General features: G+C 42.8%; 1 protein-coding gene across 1 annotated transcript in view; it reads left to right on the top strand.

The window, feature by feature from the left end:
• Positions 1–17,010, top strand: part of LOC109478414 (huntingtin-like) — a 36,448-nt gene that overhangs the window by 9,999 nt on the left and 9,439 nt on the right. Inside the window, exons 20-59 of the mRNA XM_019779943.1 lie at positions 46–70; positions 228–372; positions 586–725; positions 929–992; positions 1,307–1,407; positions 1,733–1,988; positions 2,245–2,462; positions 2,723–2,883; positions 3,156–3,373; positions 3,750–3,885; positions 4,332–4,450; positions 4,802–4,909; positions 5,192–5,269; positions 5,460–5,677; positions 5,853–5,931; positions 6,086–6,247; positions 6,450–6,505; positions 6,670–6,818; positions 7,233–7,369; positions 7,644–7,760; positions 8,118–8,240; positions 8,635–8,771; positions 8,949–9,032; positions 9,240–9,382; positions 9,711–9,907; positions 10,138–10,305; positions 10,708–10,776; positions 11,430–11,533; positions 11,765–11,840; positions 12,106–12,282; positions 12,568–12,644; positions 13,082–13,220; positions 13,591–13,710; positions 14,093–14,533; positions 14,853–15,030; positions 15,312–15,386; positions 15,612–15,917; positions 16,051–16,145; positions 16,461–16,615; positions 16,775–16,843. Of these exons, the coding sequence (XP_019635502.1) occupies positions 46–70; positions 228–372; positions 586–725; positions 929–992; positions 1,307–1,407; positions 1,733–1,988; positions 2,245–2,462; positions 2,723–2,883; positions 3,156–3,373; positions 3,750–3,885; positions 4,332–4,450; positions 4,802–4,909; positions 5,192–5,269; positions 5,460–5,677; positions 5,853–5,931; positions 6,086–6,247; positions 6,450–6,505; positions 6,670–6,818; positions 7,233–7,369; positions 7,644–7,760; positions 8,118–8,240; positions 8,635–8,771; positions 8,949–9,032; positions 9,240–9,382; positions 9,711–9,907; positions 10,138–10,305; positions 10,708–10,776; positions 11,430–11,533; positions 11,765–11,840; positions 12,106–12,282; positions 12,568–12,644; positions 13,082–13,220; positions 13,591–13,710; positions 14,093–14,533; positions 14,853–15,030; positions 15,312–15,386; positions 15,612–15,917; positions 16,051–16,145; positions 16,461–16,615; positions 16,775–16,843 (5,620 nt within the window). The remainder of the gene's footprint in view (positions 1–45; positions 71–227; positions 373–585; positions 726–928; positions 993–1,306; positions 1,408–1,732; positions 1,989–2,244; positions 2,463–2,722; positions 2,884–3,155; positions 3,374–3,749; positions 3,886–4,331; positions 4,451–4,801; positions 4,910–5,191; positions 5,270–5,459; positions 5,678–5,852; positions 5,932–6,085; positions 6,248–6,449; positions 6,506–6,669; positions 6,819–7,232; positions 7,370–7,643; positions 7,761–8,117; positions 8,241–8,634; positions 8,772–8,948; positions 9,033–9,239; positions 9,383–9,710; positions 9,908–10,137; positions 10,306–10,707; positions 10,777–11,429; positions 11,534–11,764; positions 11,841–12,105; positions 12,283–12,567; positions 12,645–13,081; positions 13,221–13,590; positions 13,711–14,092; positions 14,534–14,852; positions 15,031–15,311; positions 15,387–15,611; positions 15,918–16,050; positions 16,146–16,460; positions 16,616–16,774; positions 16,844–17,010) is intronic.

Below are 17,010 nucleotides of genomic sequence, written 5' to 3'. Positions count from 1 at the left end.
TGCTTAACATTCTAATTCACCTCATCAGATGTATTTTTGGTCCAGCATGTATACTTGTTGTTGAGGCACGGTTGAGAAGGCATCCTTTTTGTGATACATGTGTAGTCATGTCACAATACGATAAGAAGTAAGAGCATCGTCCTGATGAAGGCAGCAAAGCAGCAAAATTATTGATGTGATTACTGTGGATCCAGGCTATCTGTCATGTGTGATTACTGTGATTTCAGGCTGAAGTATGACCTGTGGATCCAGGCTATCTGTGAGGAGCAGGGCACACCAGCCCTACAGCTGGAGTCTCTGGTGTCCTGTCTCCAGTCATGTCTGACTGACCAGGCTTCTGTCACCTGCAGGATGGCCTGTGTGGCGCTCAAGGTAGGGATGGCAGACTTCACCCCCTCACCTATACTGAAATAGCAGCACCGAGGATATCATATACATGTATAACAATGTTATATTGTGTACTAGGAACTGCAGAGAAACACAAGCTACAAGTAAAAAGATGAAGTTGCATTTTTTTAGGAACTCGATAAGCTCTGTTGTGAACTCTTATCAAGTACATTTGACTATTTTTTGTGTGTTCTGCAGACATGTCTGGTGACATTGCTACAAAGTTCCTCTGGAGACCTGGGACTGAGACTTGTCCTGGCTACCCTGGGACAGAGAGACACATCTTACTGGTTGGGTAAAGTGGAGCTGTTGGAGTTGCTGTCACTAGTAGACTTCAAGTGAGTGCTAGAGTCATAAAATCTGTCGAATTCATGGAATGTTGAATTGGTTTTTATCTAAACATGTCCTAGAATTATAACACTTCACCACTGTAGTGCAGTAGTGCAGTACACATATAGTAAATCACCGTTCCACATGCAACCTGTTGCTGTTATGGAATGCTAACAAGTTTCTACATGGTTTTTAAAAATTTTCCTTTCAGATTAGTCAAGTATCTAGAGGACAGTTTCCCATTCATGAGGAAAGGAGAACACAGTTATCTTGGGGTGAGTCATTTGTGTGATACATTGTAACTAACATTATGTTGGAGATAAAGAGTCATACATGACGGAGGGCATACTTGCTGCTTGCAAAGACCACATAATTGCCTCATTTACTAATTTGTTTAGGGATGCGGTGTCTGTTTGTTGCTTTACAGGTAAAGAGCTTATTGGTACTGTAGTACCATTCTATGGTTATTCTCAAGGCTGGAAATGCTGGGTACTTTTATTGCATTTAAAACTGAAACTATGTACCTTACATATAAAACATAAAATTTAGAAGAACTACAATTCACATGATGACCATGTTCCTGTCACAGGCCATGAACTGTCAGCAGAGACTGTTAGAGGACATAGTGTTACACCTGATGGGAGATGATGACTACAGGGTCAGACATGCTGCCACGTCAGCTCTCGTCAGGTAGAGAGACTTTCTGTTGTTTTATTTGTATACTATTAGCATTACTAGTAAGCAGCCTTCTCACACATTCAGGACCTTCCCATGTCTTTGCTTTGCTCCTGACCATTCCCCACCAAGGTTTGTGCTGGGTTGGGAGAAGTCCAGAATCCATCCTATTGTACTTCCAGTTTGCTTAGATCACAACTCTGGGGCTTGCTAGGGAATCTAACCCATGACCCTGTGACAACTACCCTAAACACAAGGCCACAGAATTTCAACTGCTATCATCAAGTTTTTTAATATTACAGTATTGTTTTATTTTACTTGTGATATCTCTATCCTTCAGGCTTGTACCTAGGCTGTTTTATCCAGTGGACCACCCCCAGCACGATCCGGTTGTTGCTTCAGCCAAAGTGTACAGTTCTGCCCACCTGGACCAGGAGGGCCAGCAGCTGGGAGAAGAGCCGTACCGCCCTCCCCCCTGCACCATGTGGGGGTATGAGACGTCTGGACTGGTCAGCGCCAGCCTGGAGTCCAGTCTGTCCAGGGTCATCTCAGCCATCATGAGGAGACTCAACAGCTCCACTTCCAAAAGTCTGACAGTGAGTTTGTTTGTTTGTTTGTTTGCATAAAGTTTTGTTTATTTACAACCTGCTGGTTACCTTTCATTGAGGTCAGGAGTGTGTGAATGCACAAGTTGCTGAAATAATGTTGCTAGGTTTATAGAACTTTAACCACATTAGCCATTTGTCTACCAAATCTTTATTGGTTATTTGGTTAGGCAGTAGAAAGAAAGTTAAGCTGCACTAGCTTTATGTTACAAGAAGAAAACATATATCTGTGTGTTAATGTCCCCAGTTTGGGTGCCTCCATGCGCTGTGCCAGTTGTCTGTGGAGTTCCCTGTGTGCCAGTACACCACCGCCTGGTGCTGTGTGGGCATCACCACCTTCACACCCAAGGACTCCAGTGGACGGGCCAACCTGCCCAGACCGGGCAGCCGCTCCCGCAGCCTGAACGGCAGTCTGACTAGCAGCATGACTAGCAGCTTGACTAGTAGTATTACTAGCACATCCAGGTGAGCTTCTTCTTACATTGTCACTGATTCTCAAAATAGCAGTATGACTAGCAGCTTGGAGAGCTGCTTGACTAGCAGCATGACTAGCAGAATGACTAGCAATATGACTAGCATCTTGACTAGCAGTATTACTAGCATGTCAAAGTAAAATTTACATACCATTGGTGATTGAGGGGTGTTCAGTCATTACCAAGAGATGACAATTACATTGTATTTTTTTTTAAATGTTTCTAACCACTGAGTTGTTATTTTGACCGTAGTATCAGCAGTGTTTCCAGCCAGCTCAGCATGGAAGAGTCCATCACAGGATCAGGAGGGGGGCCCCTGCCCATGGTGCTGTCCCTCCTGCTGTCATCATGGTTACCGCTGGACCTGGCCGCCCATCAGGACGCCCTCCTGCTGGCGGGGAACCTTTTAGCAGGTGCAGGAATGTCATTGGTTTATATGGAAACAATGGTTATGATGATTACAGTGTCCTGATGAAAAATGGTTATAATGATTGTTTCAACAATATCCTGGTCTCGAAAAAAAATGAGATTGTAACTTCTATGTAATATGCTTTGAAATATTCTTTCTTCATGCCCTAAAATAGTGGATGAATAACCCATTGCACCTACAGCCTCAAAGGCCTCTACCTTTACCATCTCCAACCTGCTAAGCATGTGCATGTACCACCCCCCCTCCCCTTTCTAGGTGCAGCATCCAGATCCCTAAAAGCTCCATATGAAGAGGAAAAACCCTCTGGGAAGGATGGAGCAAAGGAAGGAGGGAAGGAGGAGGAGGAGGGATGGCACGCCCTTCAGGACAGGAACCTGGTGCCGCTGGCCCAGCAGCTGCTGTCTCACCTGGCCAGGGTCGTCAACGTCTGCTCACACGTCATCGAGCAGGTCACACCTGGTCCACCTGCAAAGGTACAGAATCTGTCAGCATCTAGTTTTCTACTTATCCAACATCTTTATAGTGTTGCATATGAAGCAAAGAATGGTCATTCTCCCCTGTCAGGCCTGCCGCTTGTATTACACAATATACAATAGGGAGCAATGGCCCTGACCAAGCAGTCTACTATTTTCCCTTTTGGTTGGTTTTAGGTCAAGTCTCTGCTTATTGTCAAGAGGCACCTTGCCACGGCCACACAAATGGCATAAGAAGATTAGTCAAAGGCTACATAGCTATAATAGTATTTTAGAATACTTTCTGTTTTTACTTTCTTGATGAAGTTGATGTCTAACACATAGCTGTTACCCATATTTGTTAAGTACAATTGGGATTTTTTCTGTCCCCATCCAGACGGCCCTGCCCTCCCTGCCTAATGCCCCCTCCCTGAGCCCCATTAAGAGGAAGCCCAAAGGTAAAGATGGAGTGGACCAGGGCAGTGCCACTGCCAGCCCCAGCAAGAGTTCTGCCAAGAAGGGATCAGATGCAGGTCAGGACACAGACTTTTACTTTTCACATTCTACATGGAAAGTATGAATCAGCTGTTATGTTTTAATGATTTTTTATGATAATATGAGTATGACTATTGATTAGGCTAACATTTAAATTCGATGTGATTCATAGATTTGTCACTTAATTTTTTTTCTGATTTAAATATACTTTTAGGATTGGAATTGAAACTTAGATACTCAGATTTTGGCAACAACAGTTGAAGAAAGTCCTTGCTTGTCATCCTAATTGTTACAGTTTTTCCATTTATTAAAGGATGCACTAAAAGCTGCACTTGTTCAGTCATTGACATACATGTAGTTTTGGTTAGACTGGTTTGCAGGTACTACCCAGGCACTCTTGTACCCACGTATGCTTTCTTGAAATGTCTTGCAGTAACAGCCTTAAATGCTTAACCAGTATTCTGTAACTGTTCTATCATCCCAGGTTTGCCGACAGAAAAGGAGCCTGATCGCCCCAACAAGAGTAACATTGGCACGTTCTGGCAGCTGCCGGGGTACATGAAACTGTACTCTGTGCTAAAGGGGGCCTACTCAAACTACAAGGTAATATCACAATCAGTCAGGGTAACAACATGGGCTGTGTACCTTCACCTGTACCTATACCTGTGAGATTATTTAGGCACAGGTCCAGACCTGAGGACAGATGTAACTTTACTTGTACTGGTTTTACTGAATATTTCACTAAAGAGCACTTGAAAACAGGAAAACTTGTTAAGTGCATAGGGTTAGGAGTGAAGTCTTGTTTTTTACTTGTTAACTACATGCCTGTCCAACTGTGCATCTGTCTGTGTGTCTGCATGTCCTACCAGAGGGTGCTTACTAGGGCTTGCCATCTCTGACTAGGGCTTGCCAAGTCTGCCATCTCTGATTTCCTTGTGTTGGGACTTATTCTAGGTATCCCTGGACCCCAGTGCAACAGAGAAGTTCACTGGTCTGTTGAAGACTGTACTGAATGTCCTGTCACAGGTGCTGGAGATAGCAACATTTATAGACATCAGCAAGGTAAGATTGGTTGGTTTGTACCCCAAAATCATATGACACTATCTTACCATGTAACTGCAATATCTCTACCATAACATTACACTGTATTCTCTGCCATGTAACTACAGTTTCTCTATTTGTATAACACCTCTGCACCACTAGAATCACTAAGATGTGGAATTCTTCCTGGAAGTACAACCACAATGTAACTATTGCATCAATTTTAACTTCAAACATTACCAAGAATGTGAAATCAAGATATAGAAAAGTAGTTTTTTAAACACTGTTTCTTGTACATTCCAGTATGTTGAGGAGCTGCTTAGTTACTTGAAGTCTACTGTTGCCATGGAGCCAACGTCAACCATCCAGTGTGTGGAACAGGTAGGAACGGGTGGTATTTGTCTGCACAATAACGTTACTTTGTTAACTTCTGACAACTTGTTATCAATATTGCCCTCCAAAAAATGCATTAACTTGGCTTGCCAAGTGACAGTGGAATATGCACAGAAAGAACAAGAACTTCACAATAATGAATAAAATAACAATTCTAAATACTTCACTCTTCACACAGCTCCTGAAGGCTCTATTTGGCACCAACTTGGCCAGCCAATGGGACGGCTCGCAGACAGCAGAGACGTCGCGTAAACCCGGGAAGGCAACTCGTCTGTCGTCCAACATGAAGCCTGGCCTGTACCACTACTGCTTCACTGCGCCGTACACACAGTTCACCCAGTCCCTGGCAGCCGCCAGCTTCAGAACATCACAGGCAGAGGGGGAGGAAGGGGGAGGGTGAGAACTTGTCTTTTACCATAGGAAATATTCATTGTAGGGTTACAGTATGTCTCAAATATTGTCATCATACAGCCAGGTTGTGTAGGCCAATCACAAGCCTCCATTGCTCGTGCTGCATATAGAGTATATTATATATTTAAAATGTTGATTAATGATTTTCCCTCCCCAATAGGATATTGAGCTGGTTCAAACACAGATCATCGGACAAGAAAGTATCACCTGCCATTGCCAAATTGGTCAAGGGAGACAAGGTATTTTTTAACAACCAACCAGCAATTTGTTTTAACAATGCACTTTATGCCCCAAATAAAAGAATTTGAGAAAGATATGCACATGATACGCCAAGTTGAATAAAATAAGTTGTTCAAGTTCATATAGCTTTTTGAAGCCTAAAAACTTTTCCAGACTCCCATCCACAACTACATCCGGCTGTTTGAGCCCCTGGTCATCAAGTCCCTGAAGCTGTACACAGTCACCAGTTCTGTCACCCTGCAGAGGCAGGTGCTGCACCTGCTGGCACAGCTAGTACAGCTGCGTGTTAACTATTGTCTGCTCGACTCCGACCAGGTGTAGTAAACATTTTTACATGAATGAATTCAATTGCTTGACAATCATACATTGTACAGTGTATGGCAACAACTATTAACAATACTAGTATATGAGCTTCATATTCATCATTTATGAATGATTTGACCTTGCTTTTTGGAATGAAATTGACTTATCTTGTAGGCTGGTCAGTGTTTGAATAAGCTTACTTCTTTTTTTCCAGATTTTCATAGGGTTTGTCATCAAGCAGTTTGAGTATATCGAGGCTGGTCAAATCAGGTATGTTATCATGTTTCACTACAGATATTATTCTCTGCAGGTTCTCACCTCAGAAATTGAGATGGATAAGAAAACTTGTAACTGTGAAAGTCAAATTAATGCTGAAAATCCTGATGAAAGTATTTTACCTGAAGATTGTATTCTCTACTCTGTTCACACCACAGAGGCTCAGAGACGCTGATCCCGCCCATCTTCCACTTCCTGGTCCTCCTGTCGTACGAGCGGTACCACTCCAAGTCCATCATCGTCATGCCACGCATCATCCAGCTGTGTGACGGGGTCATGGCCAGCGGACAGAAGGCCACCAATCATGGTCAGCAAGGCTCAAGTTGTTACTCGCTGTTGAGATAAATTTGCCTGTTTTTTTTGCTGTACTAAGAACAGTCAGCTCTGAGGACAGTAACCAATCAGAACCAAGGACAGTTACATGTTTCTTACCAGCCAATAACCAATCAGCACCAAGGACAGTTACATTTTTCTCATCAGCCAGTAACCAATCAGCACCAAGGACAGTTACATGTTTCTCAGCAGCCAATAACCAATCAGCACCAAGGACAGATACACGTTTCTTAGGCAGCTACCAGCCAATCTGCACTAAGGACAGTGACATGCACTAAAAGGCTAATCAGGAGAAAACGTGTAAATATATGTCATCTTGGAATATTTTAACATGAGACTTATTCATCTTGTCAATGGTAATGATACCCTTTTTTCCAACACATTCCAGCTATCCCAGCCCTGCAACCCATTGTCCACGACCTGTTTGTGTTGAGAGGCAACAGTAAAGCTGACCAGGGGAAGGAGCTGGACACTCAGAGGGAAGTGGTGGTGTCCATGTTGGTCAGACTCATCCACTATCCAGAGGTCAGTGTGTGTGTGTGTTTGTCATTTTGGCTAGGGAAATATATTGTCAATATAAGCATATGTGACTAGTGAGAGGAGGAAAGGTGATATTGGTACCAGAGGTAACTATGCTGTACATTGGTTTGAGAGATTGTGCTTCCATACATATTATTTTGCATTACTAAGAGTGATTGTAAAACTTGTAGAACTAGATTATTTGTAACCTTTAGCACACTGAAGAAGTTGTTTGGTACCTTAGCATGCTGAAGGTTAAAATTGTGCCCCCCTCCCCCAGGTTCTTGAGATGCTGACCATTGTACTGCAGCAGTGCCACAAGGAGAGTGAGGACCGGTGGAAGAAACTGTCCAGACAAGTAGTGGACATGGTGCTGCCCATGCTGGCCAGACAACAGGTAACAATTTTATTTGTCAAAATTATAGTAATCTAAAAATTAGTTGGTCTACATGTTATTCAAATACTGAAAATGGGAAGACATATAATGTGGTAGCCTTGAGTGTAGTTGTAGTGATATTAGGTTACCACACAGTGTCATTTTTTGAACTTCTTGAAAACTTAAATAAAACACTTCAATTATTGTTTCAACATACATGGTCTCAATTTTAAAGATTGAAGCATCTTCTTTCTCTTTTGTGCTCTCACAGTAGATTTGGAGTGAACTGAGGATGTCATCTATGAAATTTACTTGGTATGGCCTGCACTTTTTTAAAGTTTAAAAACTTGAAGACTCCTATTTGACTCCTGTTTTCAGATCTGCCTGTCCACCCCGTCTGCGTTGAACACCCTGCACGGCCTGTTTGAGTCGGTCACACCCAGCTCCCTGCGACCGCTGGACATGCTGCTGAAGACTCTCTTCTCTCCACCTACAGATCTGGTAAGATAGTTCTCATTTTCAACCAATGAGTAGAAAACACGATATGTAGGTTGTTGATAGGCTGTAAGATTAAGGGTTTGGAAAATGGTCGTTCGTCCGTCAGGTTGACGAGGACCGCTTTGGATGACAAAGCGACTTGTGCAAAAGGAACTTGGATTATAGTGTGGAGGAGTTGCACACGTCGTCGACCACATTCTCTCGTCCGTAAACCATCTTGGTCCAGTAACAAGATTAAGGGTTTGGAAAATAAATGGTCAGTGAAAGGCACTGATTCATAGACCTCTTCTATCTGACTGATATTGTGGTCAGGAGTGAAACTACATGTTATATTAGTGTCTGAAACAATCTCATTCATGATTATATTTATTTTTTTCTCTGTATTTTAATTCTCCAGACGAGTCCAGACAGTTTTCTCCGCTGGTCCTGCATGGTCCTGTCCATCCTGCGAGTGCTGATCTCCCAGTCAAAGGAAGAAGTCATCATGGCCAGACTACAGGAGCTGGGACTGTCAGCTAACATCTTCACCAACAAGTAAAGGCTTCCTATCATTATATCCTGACTACATCATGCTTCTTCTTTAGTAGTTTACAGTATTATCAATATGAAAGTTTCTCACCTTGTGCAAGTAACGTACAGCAGAGGATGTTCATCATGGCCATCATATAGAAGAAAGGAAGGATAATGGATATGCTTTCTGTTTCATTTCAGTGTGATTTATCGAGCTAAAGGCAGAGCTGTGGACCTGGATGGTGATGCTCCTTTTGAAGAAGTCCCTGAAGAGGCTTTAGCAAGGTAACATGTTTACACACAGACTCTGTGCTGTAAATGTGCACTAGACAAAATCTGTAAAATGATTGGGATTTTCTTCATATAGTTAGTGATCTGGCCTGCTTGCATGTTAACTTAGAAACTGAGTACCTGTGTATTCCATTTGCGAGTTTTCTTGTCAATAGCAACTGTCTGCTGCTGATCATTCTCTGTCCTCTTTTCCTGCTGCAGGTTTTTGTTGCAGGTCATCGGTGCGCTGGCAGAGGAGATCGCCTTCCGATCTAACACATCAGCTCTCCAGAGGGAGGGTTGCCACAGCTTAGCACAGCAGCTGGCTCACCTGCTGTTGTATGTCACCTACATCCTGAAGTCAGGTGAGTCTTAGACAACTGTAATTGCTTCATTCCAAGCGAGTGAAGAACTGTTTTGTGCATATCTGTGTGTCTGATTGTCTTTTTCTGTGATCATTTTGACCACATCTGTCTTCAGCTTTAAGACACTTATGAAAATGGCTTGGCTACGGATTGAATGATTTATGGATTTATCTATCTATTTGTTTATTGCATTATTTATCAAGACCTATTAATCTGTGCTCCCCATATAAATTAGAATTCTACCTTGTTGAAAAACAGACATAGTGCAAGCTATGAAGATTAAACAAAGTTTTTGAATATTATTGAATAAAATTTTCCCCATGCGCAGGTTTGTTCAGGAAGGTTCTGTCTGCTGCCATGGCCCTGCCTGAGGAGTCTCCCACAGAGGCGTACTACAGTGTGGAGCAGCTCAACCTGTTCTTCCAGGACATGGTGCCCTCCCACCCCACCCTGGTCCTGCAGTGGTGCCAGATTCTCCTCCTACTCAACTTTAACGAGCTCAGCTGGTGGAGTGAGATCATGCAGGTAGGGCTATAGCAGGGGTTGTAAGGCCAGTCCATTTTAATTTCTTATTTCTCAGATTATCTACATTCAATTATGAAGTGAGGATGTCAGTATAAATACTGCCTTCCCTGAAGCACAACATTGGAACCTGGTAGTGATTACTGAATTCATGAACCAGTGACCTTAATCACAAGGCGTCCTTGATTCTGTTAATGTATTAAAGTTTCTGCCATGTGTTTTGTGTCTTTCAGACGCCCAAGAGGAGCCTGAAGGCTAGCAGCAGCAGCAGCAACAGTGGAGGTGGTGGTGGGAAGAAGGGGAAGGCAAGGACTCCAGACGAGGTCGCCAACAAAAGTGCAATATGCTGTAGTGAGGAGGTGGTGCGCAGGGGAGGGCTCATCCTCTTCTGTGACTATGTGGTGAGTCAGATAGTACTGAGGTACACATGCATAGCATGCACAGATAAAGTATGCTCAATGTTATAGATTTCACAGGGATGATTATTAGATACAGTCTGTACTGTATTTAAAAAAAATCTTCATTCTTTTTTCTTGGACAATGCCTCTTGGGTTATTTCCCAGCTGAAATCATATTCATGCATTCTCATTCATTTGGTATTTCAGTCTTTTTTTGTTGGATGGCATTTCTTGGTGGTTATTGGACTTAATAAGATATGAACTGTGTATAGACACAAATTCAACAGATTTGATAAATGCTGGATGGTAGTAGGAGAAATCTTCAAGAAGTTGGAACAGGAGTGAGATTCTGAGTTTTCTGTTCTTTCCTCTTCTGTGTGCTGTCCCTGGTGTTGGCTGTTCTAGACTCCTGTCTTCACCCCCCTCATTCCAGCAACAGCCACTCTGTATGGGGAGCTTGTGCTGGAGAAGAAAGTATGTACATGTGTGGCTCTGTGTATGTGTCGTGTGTAGGGGTGTGTCCAACTTGTATGTACTTGTACTGAAGCTGTGTGTAGTGTGTTGACGTGCCAGTATGCTTGTGTAGTACGTACATGTTCGTGTACAGTCAAACCAGTACTAGCTAGTAAACACTTCTTCATAAGGACTACCTAGCCAAAGTGACCACTTTTGGTAGTCCCTCGGAGAATTTTGACTGTACATGTGCTTGTGTAGCCTGTGCTGTGTCCAGTGGGAATGGTTTATATGCAAGTCGTGCTATAAGCATGAAGAACACATTTGGTATACACCTTCAGACCTTACATACATACATATACACTACAGATGTGTGCAACAGTAGCTCTGTAGGTTTGTGTGCTGTGGCTACATGTGTTATCTGCATGCCTGCAGCAACCTTCCATTGTGGCCTGTCTGTGTCCTTCTCTTCCTTATCCTGCTTTACAGAGTAATGGGGCTGTGCTTGGCTTGGCCTGTAAATGTTCTGTTAACACTTGTTACTAGTGTGGAAAAGGCTTCTTAATTTAGGAAAGCACATTTCTGCTACAACCATGTTTTGGTAGTGACCCTGTGTGATTTTGTAAGGACCACAACTCTGAACCAACTATATGCATGTTGTTTCCCCACAACAGTGTCAGAACCTGAGCGATGTGGAACACATGACCTGGGTCATCATCAACCATGTAAAGGACCTCATAGAACTGGCCCAGGAGCCCCCTGTACAGGACTTCATAAGGTAAGGGAACGCCACATCCCATTCTGCTGATACAAGCATCACAAAGTCTTGAAATATTGTTTCTTGCTTGCCGTGCTAGGAACTTTTTAGAGTACTGGTTGTTAAACACAGGTGGATACAAATTTTCAGAGAATAATGAGTTTTGGAAATACAAGGAAAGAAGATTTCTAGCTGATTGTAGGTGCAAGTGTGAAGATGTCAAGCCTAGTGATTGTATGTTTCCCTGCACAGTGCAATTCATCGTAACTCTGCTGCTAGTGGACTCTTCTTGCAAGCCATCCACTCAAGATGTGAGAAACTCTCCAAGGTGAGTCCAGTAGGTGAAGTTGCTAGTATTTGATTATGATATACCGGTACTGCTTCTGGGGCTCCTGACACAGGAGTGGGCAGCAGTTTGCTAGTCTTCACACTGCATTTTCAGAATAATAATAATTATTGAACAATTAGATGTTAAGTAGTCTTAGTTTTAAATGTGTTTATCTTGCACATTATCATTTTAACTGCTAAAGATGATTAGAAACTACTTTCTACCAACATCTACTTTAACCCAAGCCAACCTATTTCCATTCCAGCCATGTATAGTGAAGTCCATGCTGGGGTGTTTAGAGGGGATTCACCTGACCCAGTCTGGTACCCTCCTCACCCTCCTGATCGACAAGTTCCTCCAAACCCCCCATCACGCCCTCGCCAGGATGTGTGACTCCCTGGCCTGTCGGAGGGTCGAGATGATCCTCGCTCAGCCTGTGGAGGTTAGAAAATAAACATCGTATTCTGTAATGTTGATGTATTGTTGATGAAGGTTATACAGCAAGCAACTTGACCAATTCTCTTAAGAGTCAGGCATTTCAGATGGCACCCACTTTCTTCATTGACTTGTTGGACCACAGGTAACCAAAGGTGGAAGGTTAGTAAGAAAAAGTAATTCAAGCAACTGGATAAATTCTCTGATATGTATGAAAGCTATAAAATTAGTGTTAAACTGTCACACATGTTGATAAACATTTTGACATAGCAGCATGTTTTTACCCTAACAGGACAGTAGAACCCAGTTTCCTGTGGAAGATGTGGAGAAACTGCAGGTCTTCATGAGAGAATCAGGGCTGGCTCTCAGGTGAGACAGCAGCTGTTTGAATTGTTGCTCTTTGGGACACAGCGAGTGTTTATTAATTTCTAATGAGCATATAAGTCATTACTTTATAGCATTTATCTCATAACATGATGACAATAGCATGTCCAGAAGACGAGATACAAAAATCAGACATTCTGCTGCAGTATCATAGCAAGCCACTAGGAGGCACTGAAAACATAACCTTCACTCACTCACTGGGTCGAGCTTCCCTCGGTTCCAATGACTGCTCTCCATCTCTTCCTATCCTTCATTTCTTGGTGAAGGTTATTGTACATATTGATCATAAACAGGATATACCAGTAGCTTAGCTATGGTCCAGTGTTCAATCATGGTAGTGTCACAATATTCAGACTATATGACTGTACAATGTATGTAATAACTATACAATAGTTGATACCAGCTTCCCTGTGCCTCTGCAGACATCAGCGACTTGCCTCCCTGCTGGCAAGGTTCAAGGCTGTTATCACTCACCAGGCTGTTCCACCAGTGGAACCTCCCCCCTCCTCCCACCCCCTAGATGCTGCTAATATCAACATCGCCTCCCTTTCTATCAATAAGGTAACTTAAATTGTAATACATTTGTAATGAATAGAGATAATCATTCAGTAATGTTGAAATGTAATTTTGGACTTATTTGGATTCAGCTCCTGGATAGTAGAAGAAATAAGATTTAATACATTTATAAAATAGGATTAGAGTACTGTACTGTACTTTATTATAGCACATGTCTTTTCTGTCATGAGCAGTGGAAGAGTAGCCCTTTAGTGGGCTAAACTGACTCTAGATCACTTTCTCTCATGTTATATTTGTAGAAAAATAATTTAATGGACTGTTAAAAGCAGTCACAATGGCCAGTTGGTTGCTAGGCAGAGATGGTCTCTAATACACTAGTTTGACCGATTGACTTCTATTTTGTATGACTGTATAGGACCTGTATGTGGCGACAGTTCAGGACCACTGCTTCCGACGGGACAGTAATGCCCAGGAGTGTGCTCTGATGCTCAGCAAGCTGGACTACTCCGACATACTCACCATCATGATGACCAAGGTACAATTTGCTTCTTCCCTAAAGTAACATACATTTTGTACATTGTAGTCAAACCTGTCTGAAGTGATCACTCAATTGAAAACAGTTGCAGTAGACAGGTGTCCACTACAGATGTAGCTGTAGTACATATTTGAACAAAACTTATTTGGACCGATAAAATCCGGTCAATGTGGACAGGTGACCACTGTAAACAGGACTCTTTTTTTTTTTTTTTTTTATTCATCAATAAACATACAATATACAGGACTCTTAATGCTTGTGTCAATGGGAAAAATTATCTAAGGGACAACCCAAAAAGTGGCCAAATTGGTCAGGTGATTCTAATGCAGTGGTGGTCCTTCTTATGTTTGACAGTGATGAACTGATGTTTTCCTTACTCCAGGAGTTCCACATGAGGCTTCTAGAAGACTCCATCTCAGTAGGACTCCACCAGTCCCTGGCCTCCTCCTCTAAAGCTGACAAGCTCAACCGAACAAAAGGTCTGAAACTGGGGAAGGCTCACAGCCTGCTGCGGGCGTCCTGCATCACCCTACTCCGTCACGTCAGCAACATCGTCAACATCCTCCCCAGTCCGCAGCAGCTGGTCTCCCCCGGCAACCATCACCCGGGTAACCACACCAGCCGCAGCCGGACTCCGCCACGGGAGAAGTACCGACTGAAGATGGACATGTTGTTTGCTGACAGAGAGTGGAGGCATTCAGTGTTCCACATGGCAGCAGGACTGACTGTTTACCTGCTCTCCCTGAACAAGATTCCAGAACAGTGTCAGGTTCCTGAGGACTCCTTCACTGATATCTGCAGATTTAGCGTGTTGGTCTTGGAGGTGAATACATTTTTTCAAAAGATCAACATGAAGATTTTGTGGAGTAAATCTTCAACCCATCGTAGTACCTATACTCGATGATGCAGCTGGATTGAGCAGCTGGAAACTGATTTTCAGCCAAGCTTTTTTGAGATGTATTGCCATTTGTTAACAACACATGTCAGAATGACTCAAATGTCAACCATGCATATGTTGTACATAATTGGTTCAAACTCTTGATGGGCCCTGCTTTAATTTTCGTAAGTTCCAGTTTTGTGTTTTAAAATAAAGATTGAGAAAATCATCATTTCTTGACTCTACTTGTCTATTACTGTCCCAGATCCTGTGCTACCTGCTGTACAAGGGTCGGACGCCCAGCTCCCAGCAGCTGCAGACAGCTGTGGAATGCTGCTGTGCCGTGCTGAAGAACCTGCAGCTGTTTGCTATCATTACAGCTACAGAACACGCCAACCTGGTCACCACTGCTGTGGGCAGCATTCATCAAGTCGTCAAGTCAGGTTTGTATTGTGAATGTCTTTTCTAAAGCATTAGCCTAGAATCTGTCCTACTCTAGCAGCTGTAGCCATTATTATTGCCATGGAGCATGCAAACCTGGTCACCATTGCTGCGAGCAGCATTCATCAAGTCCTCAAAAAGGTCAAACACAACTATTTTTTTCAGTACACCAACAAGTTAAAAGGACAAGAATGACTATAAGTAAGCATAAGATGTGCAGTATTATGCAAAACTACATGTATGTAGATCCAACTTTTCTAAAATGGATTTGTTTTGTTTCCAGTGTGCATTAGTGCTGGAGAGAAACTGTCACCTGTCAACTTACCTGAACCAGGGGAAGACAAAAATGTCTCAGAAGGTACAGTGTGACATTAAGCTGAGATTACTACATAGAATATAGAAGAGAATCTCTGACATAAGTTTCATAAAATGTTGGTGGATGAGCACTAATACTTTTCAAACTTCATTTTAAATGTTAGATGGTAAATAAATATTAAGTAAAATCTGTCTAGTTAAGTTAGTACTTGATTAGGATATCTGGAAGTTGTTGAAACTTTTTTTGTTTGTTGTTATGCCCTTTCAGATCAACAGAGGGCACTTCTGGCTTGCAGACAGATGTGTGAGCTGCTGCAGTGCTTAACAACTACCCTGTCCCCAGCCAACACCAGACTCCCACAGTTCCTTGCCGCACCACTGAGGAATGTGGTGTTGAATCTAGCCAGGCTGCCATTGGTCAACAGCTATGCCAGAACCCCACCAATCGTGTGGAAGATGGGGTGGGGAGCGATGCCGGGGGGAGAGACTGGGACGAAACTGCCCGAACTTCCGTTTGACTTCCTACAGGAGAGAGAAGTGTTGAAGGATTTCATCTTCAGGATAAATGCTGTTGGTAGGTTGAACTTGTGAGAAATATTTTTATTATAGCATGTTTGTTTGAGCCTTTGTGTATTCACGAAATACTAAAAATCAGCCTGATGACTAATTGTCGTCATTGTTGATTCCATGTACTGTCAATATTCCAGGATGGACATCACGGACACAGTTTGAGGAGACCTGGGCAGGCCTGCTGGGGATTCTGAGTGCACTTCCTATTACTGTTCCTGCTGAGAGTAGGGAGGTACGGTTCAAACAGTAGTGTTTGTTTGTTGTTTGGTTTGTTACATAACCAGTAAACCTTGGGCTCCTGAGTGCCCTCCACATCCCTGTACCTGCTGACAGTAGTTACAAGACAAGTGGCTGGTACAAATCATCTAGTAGGAAAATAAAGGATGAGACAATATTAAGGAACGTAAGCAACTAACTGTGTGTACAAAGGACAAGACAGGTGAATTTAGTGTTTTAGTAATGTCAAGTAGCACCATTAACTTGACTGTACAGGCTGTGTGTTGAAGTTTCAAGACCTGTACCCAGGTTAACTGTCCCTCGTCTACAGGAGGAAATTGAGAAGACCCAGGCAAACGTCCTGGCAGTGAGGACCATCACTGCCCTGGTGTTAGACTCCACTCTGCACCCTCAGCCAGGAAACCCTGCCAGCAGTGTGTACGAGTACCGACCCCGCAGCAAGCCTCCTTCTTATATCAACACCAGGTATCAAATTACAGTCACACCTGTACTAGTCACTGTCTCTGCATGAAGACCATCTGGTCATTGACATACATTGTACACTCAGTCAAACCAGTACTGTTGCCCATCTCTACATTCCTTTGTGAGTTGTTTTGAATGTTTCTGTCATATTTCCTGTCTCAGGTCAGGAAGGAAGCTTGCTCAGGTCAGACACATTGTTGAGAAGGAAATCATGGCAATTGCAGCAGAAAGGTCAGTTGTTCATGTTACCTTTTTGTATTTTTTGCTGTCCTACATGTACAATGTGATTCTGTTAGTAAAGTATAGCTTAAAATTACAACTGACATTAAATTTTTGTGGTAGTTGCAAAAAGTGTTTCTTAGGCCACACCAATTTAATTTCTTGGTTAACGGATTTTT

Source organism: Branchiostoma belcheri, unplaced genomic scaffold (assembly GCF_001625305.1).
Source record: "Branchiostoma belcheri isolate BF01 breed outbred unplaced genomic scaffold, Haploidv18h27 scaffold44, whole genome shotgun sequence".
In the NCBI taxonomy this organism is placed as follows: domain Eukaryota; kingdom Metazoa; phylum Chordata; class Leptocardii; order Amphioxiformes; family Branchiostomatidae; genus Branchiostoma; species Branchiostoma belcheri.
Note: the sequence above shows the minus strand (reverse complement) of the source record. Positions and strands in the feature narration are given on the sequence as shown.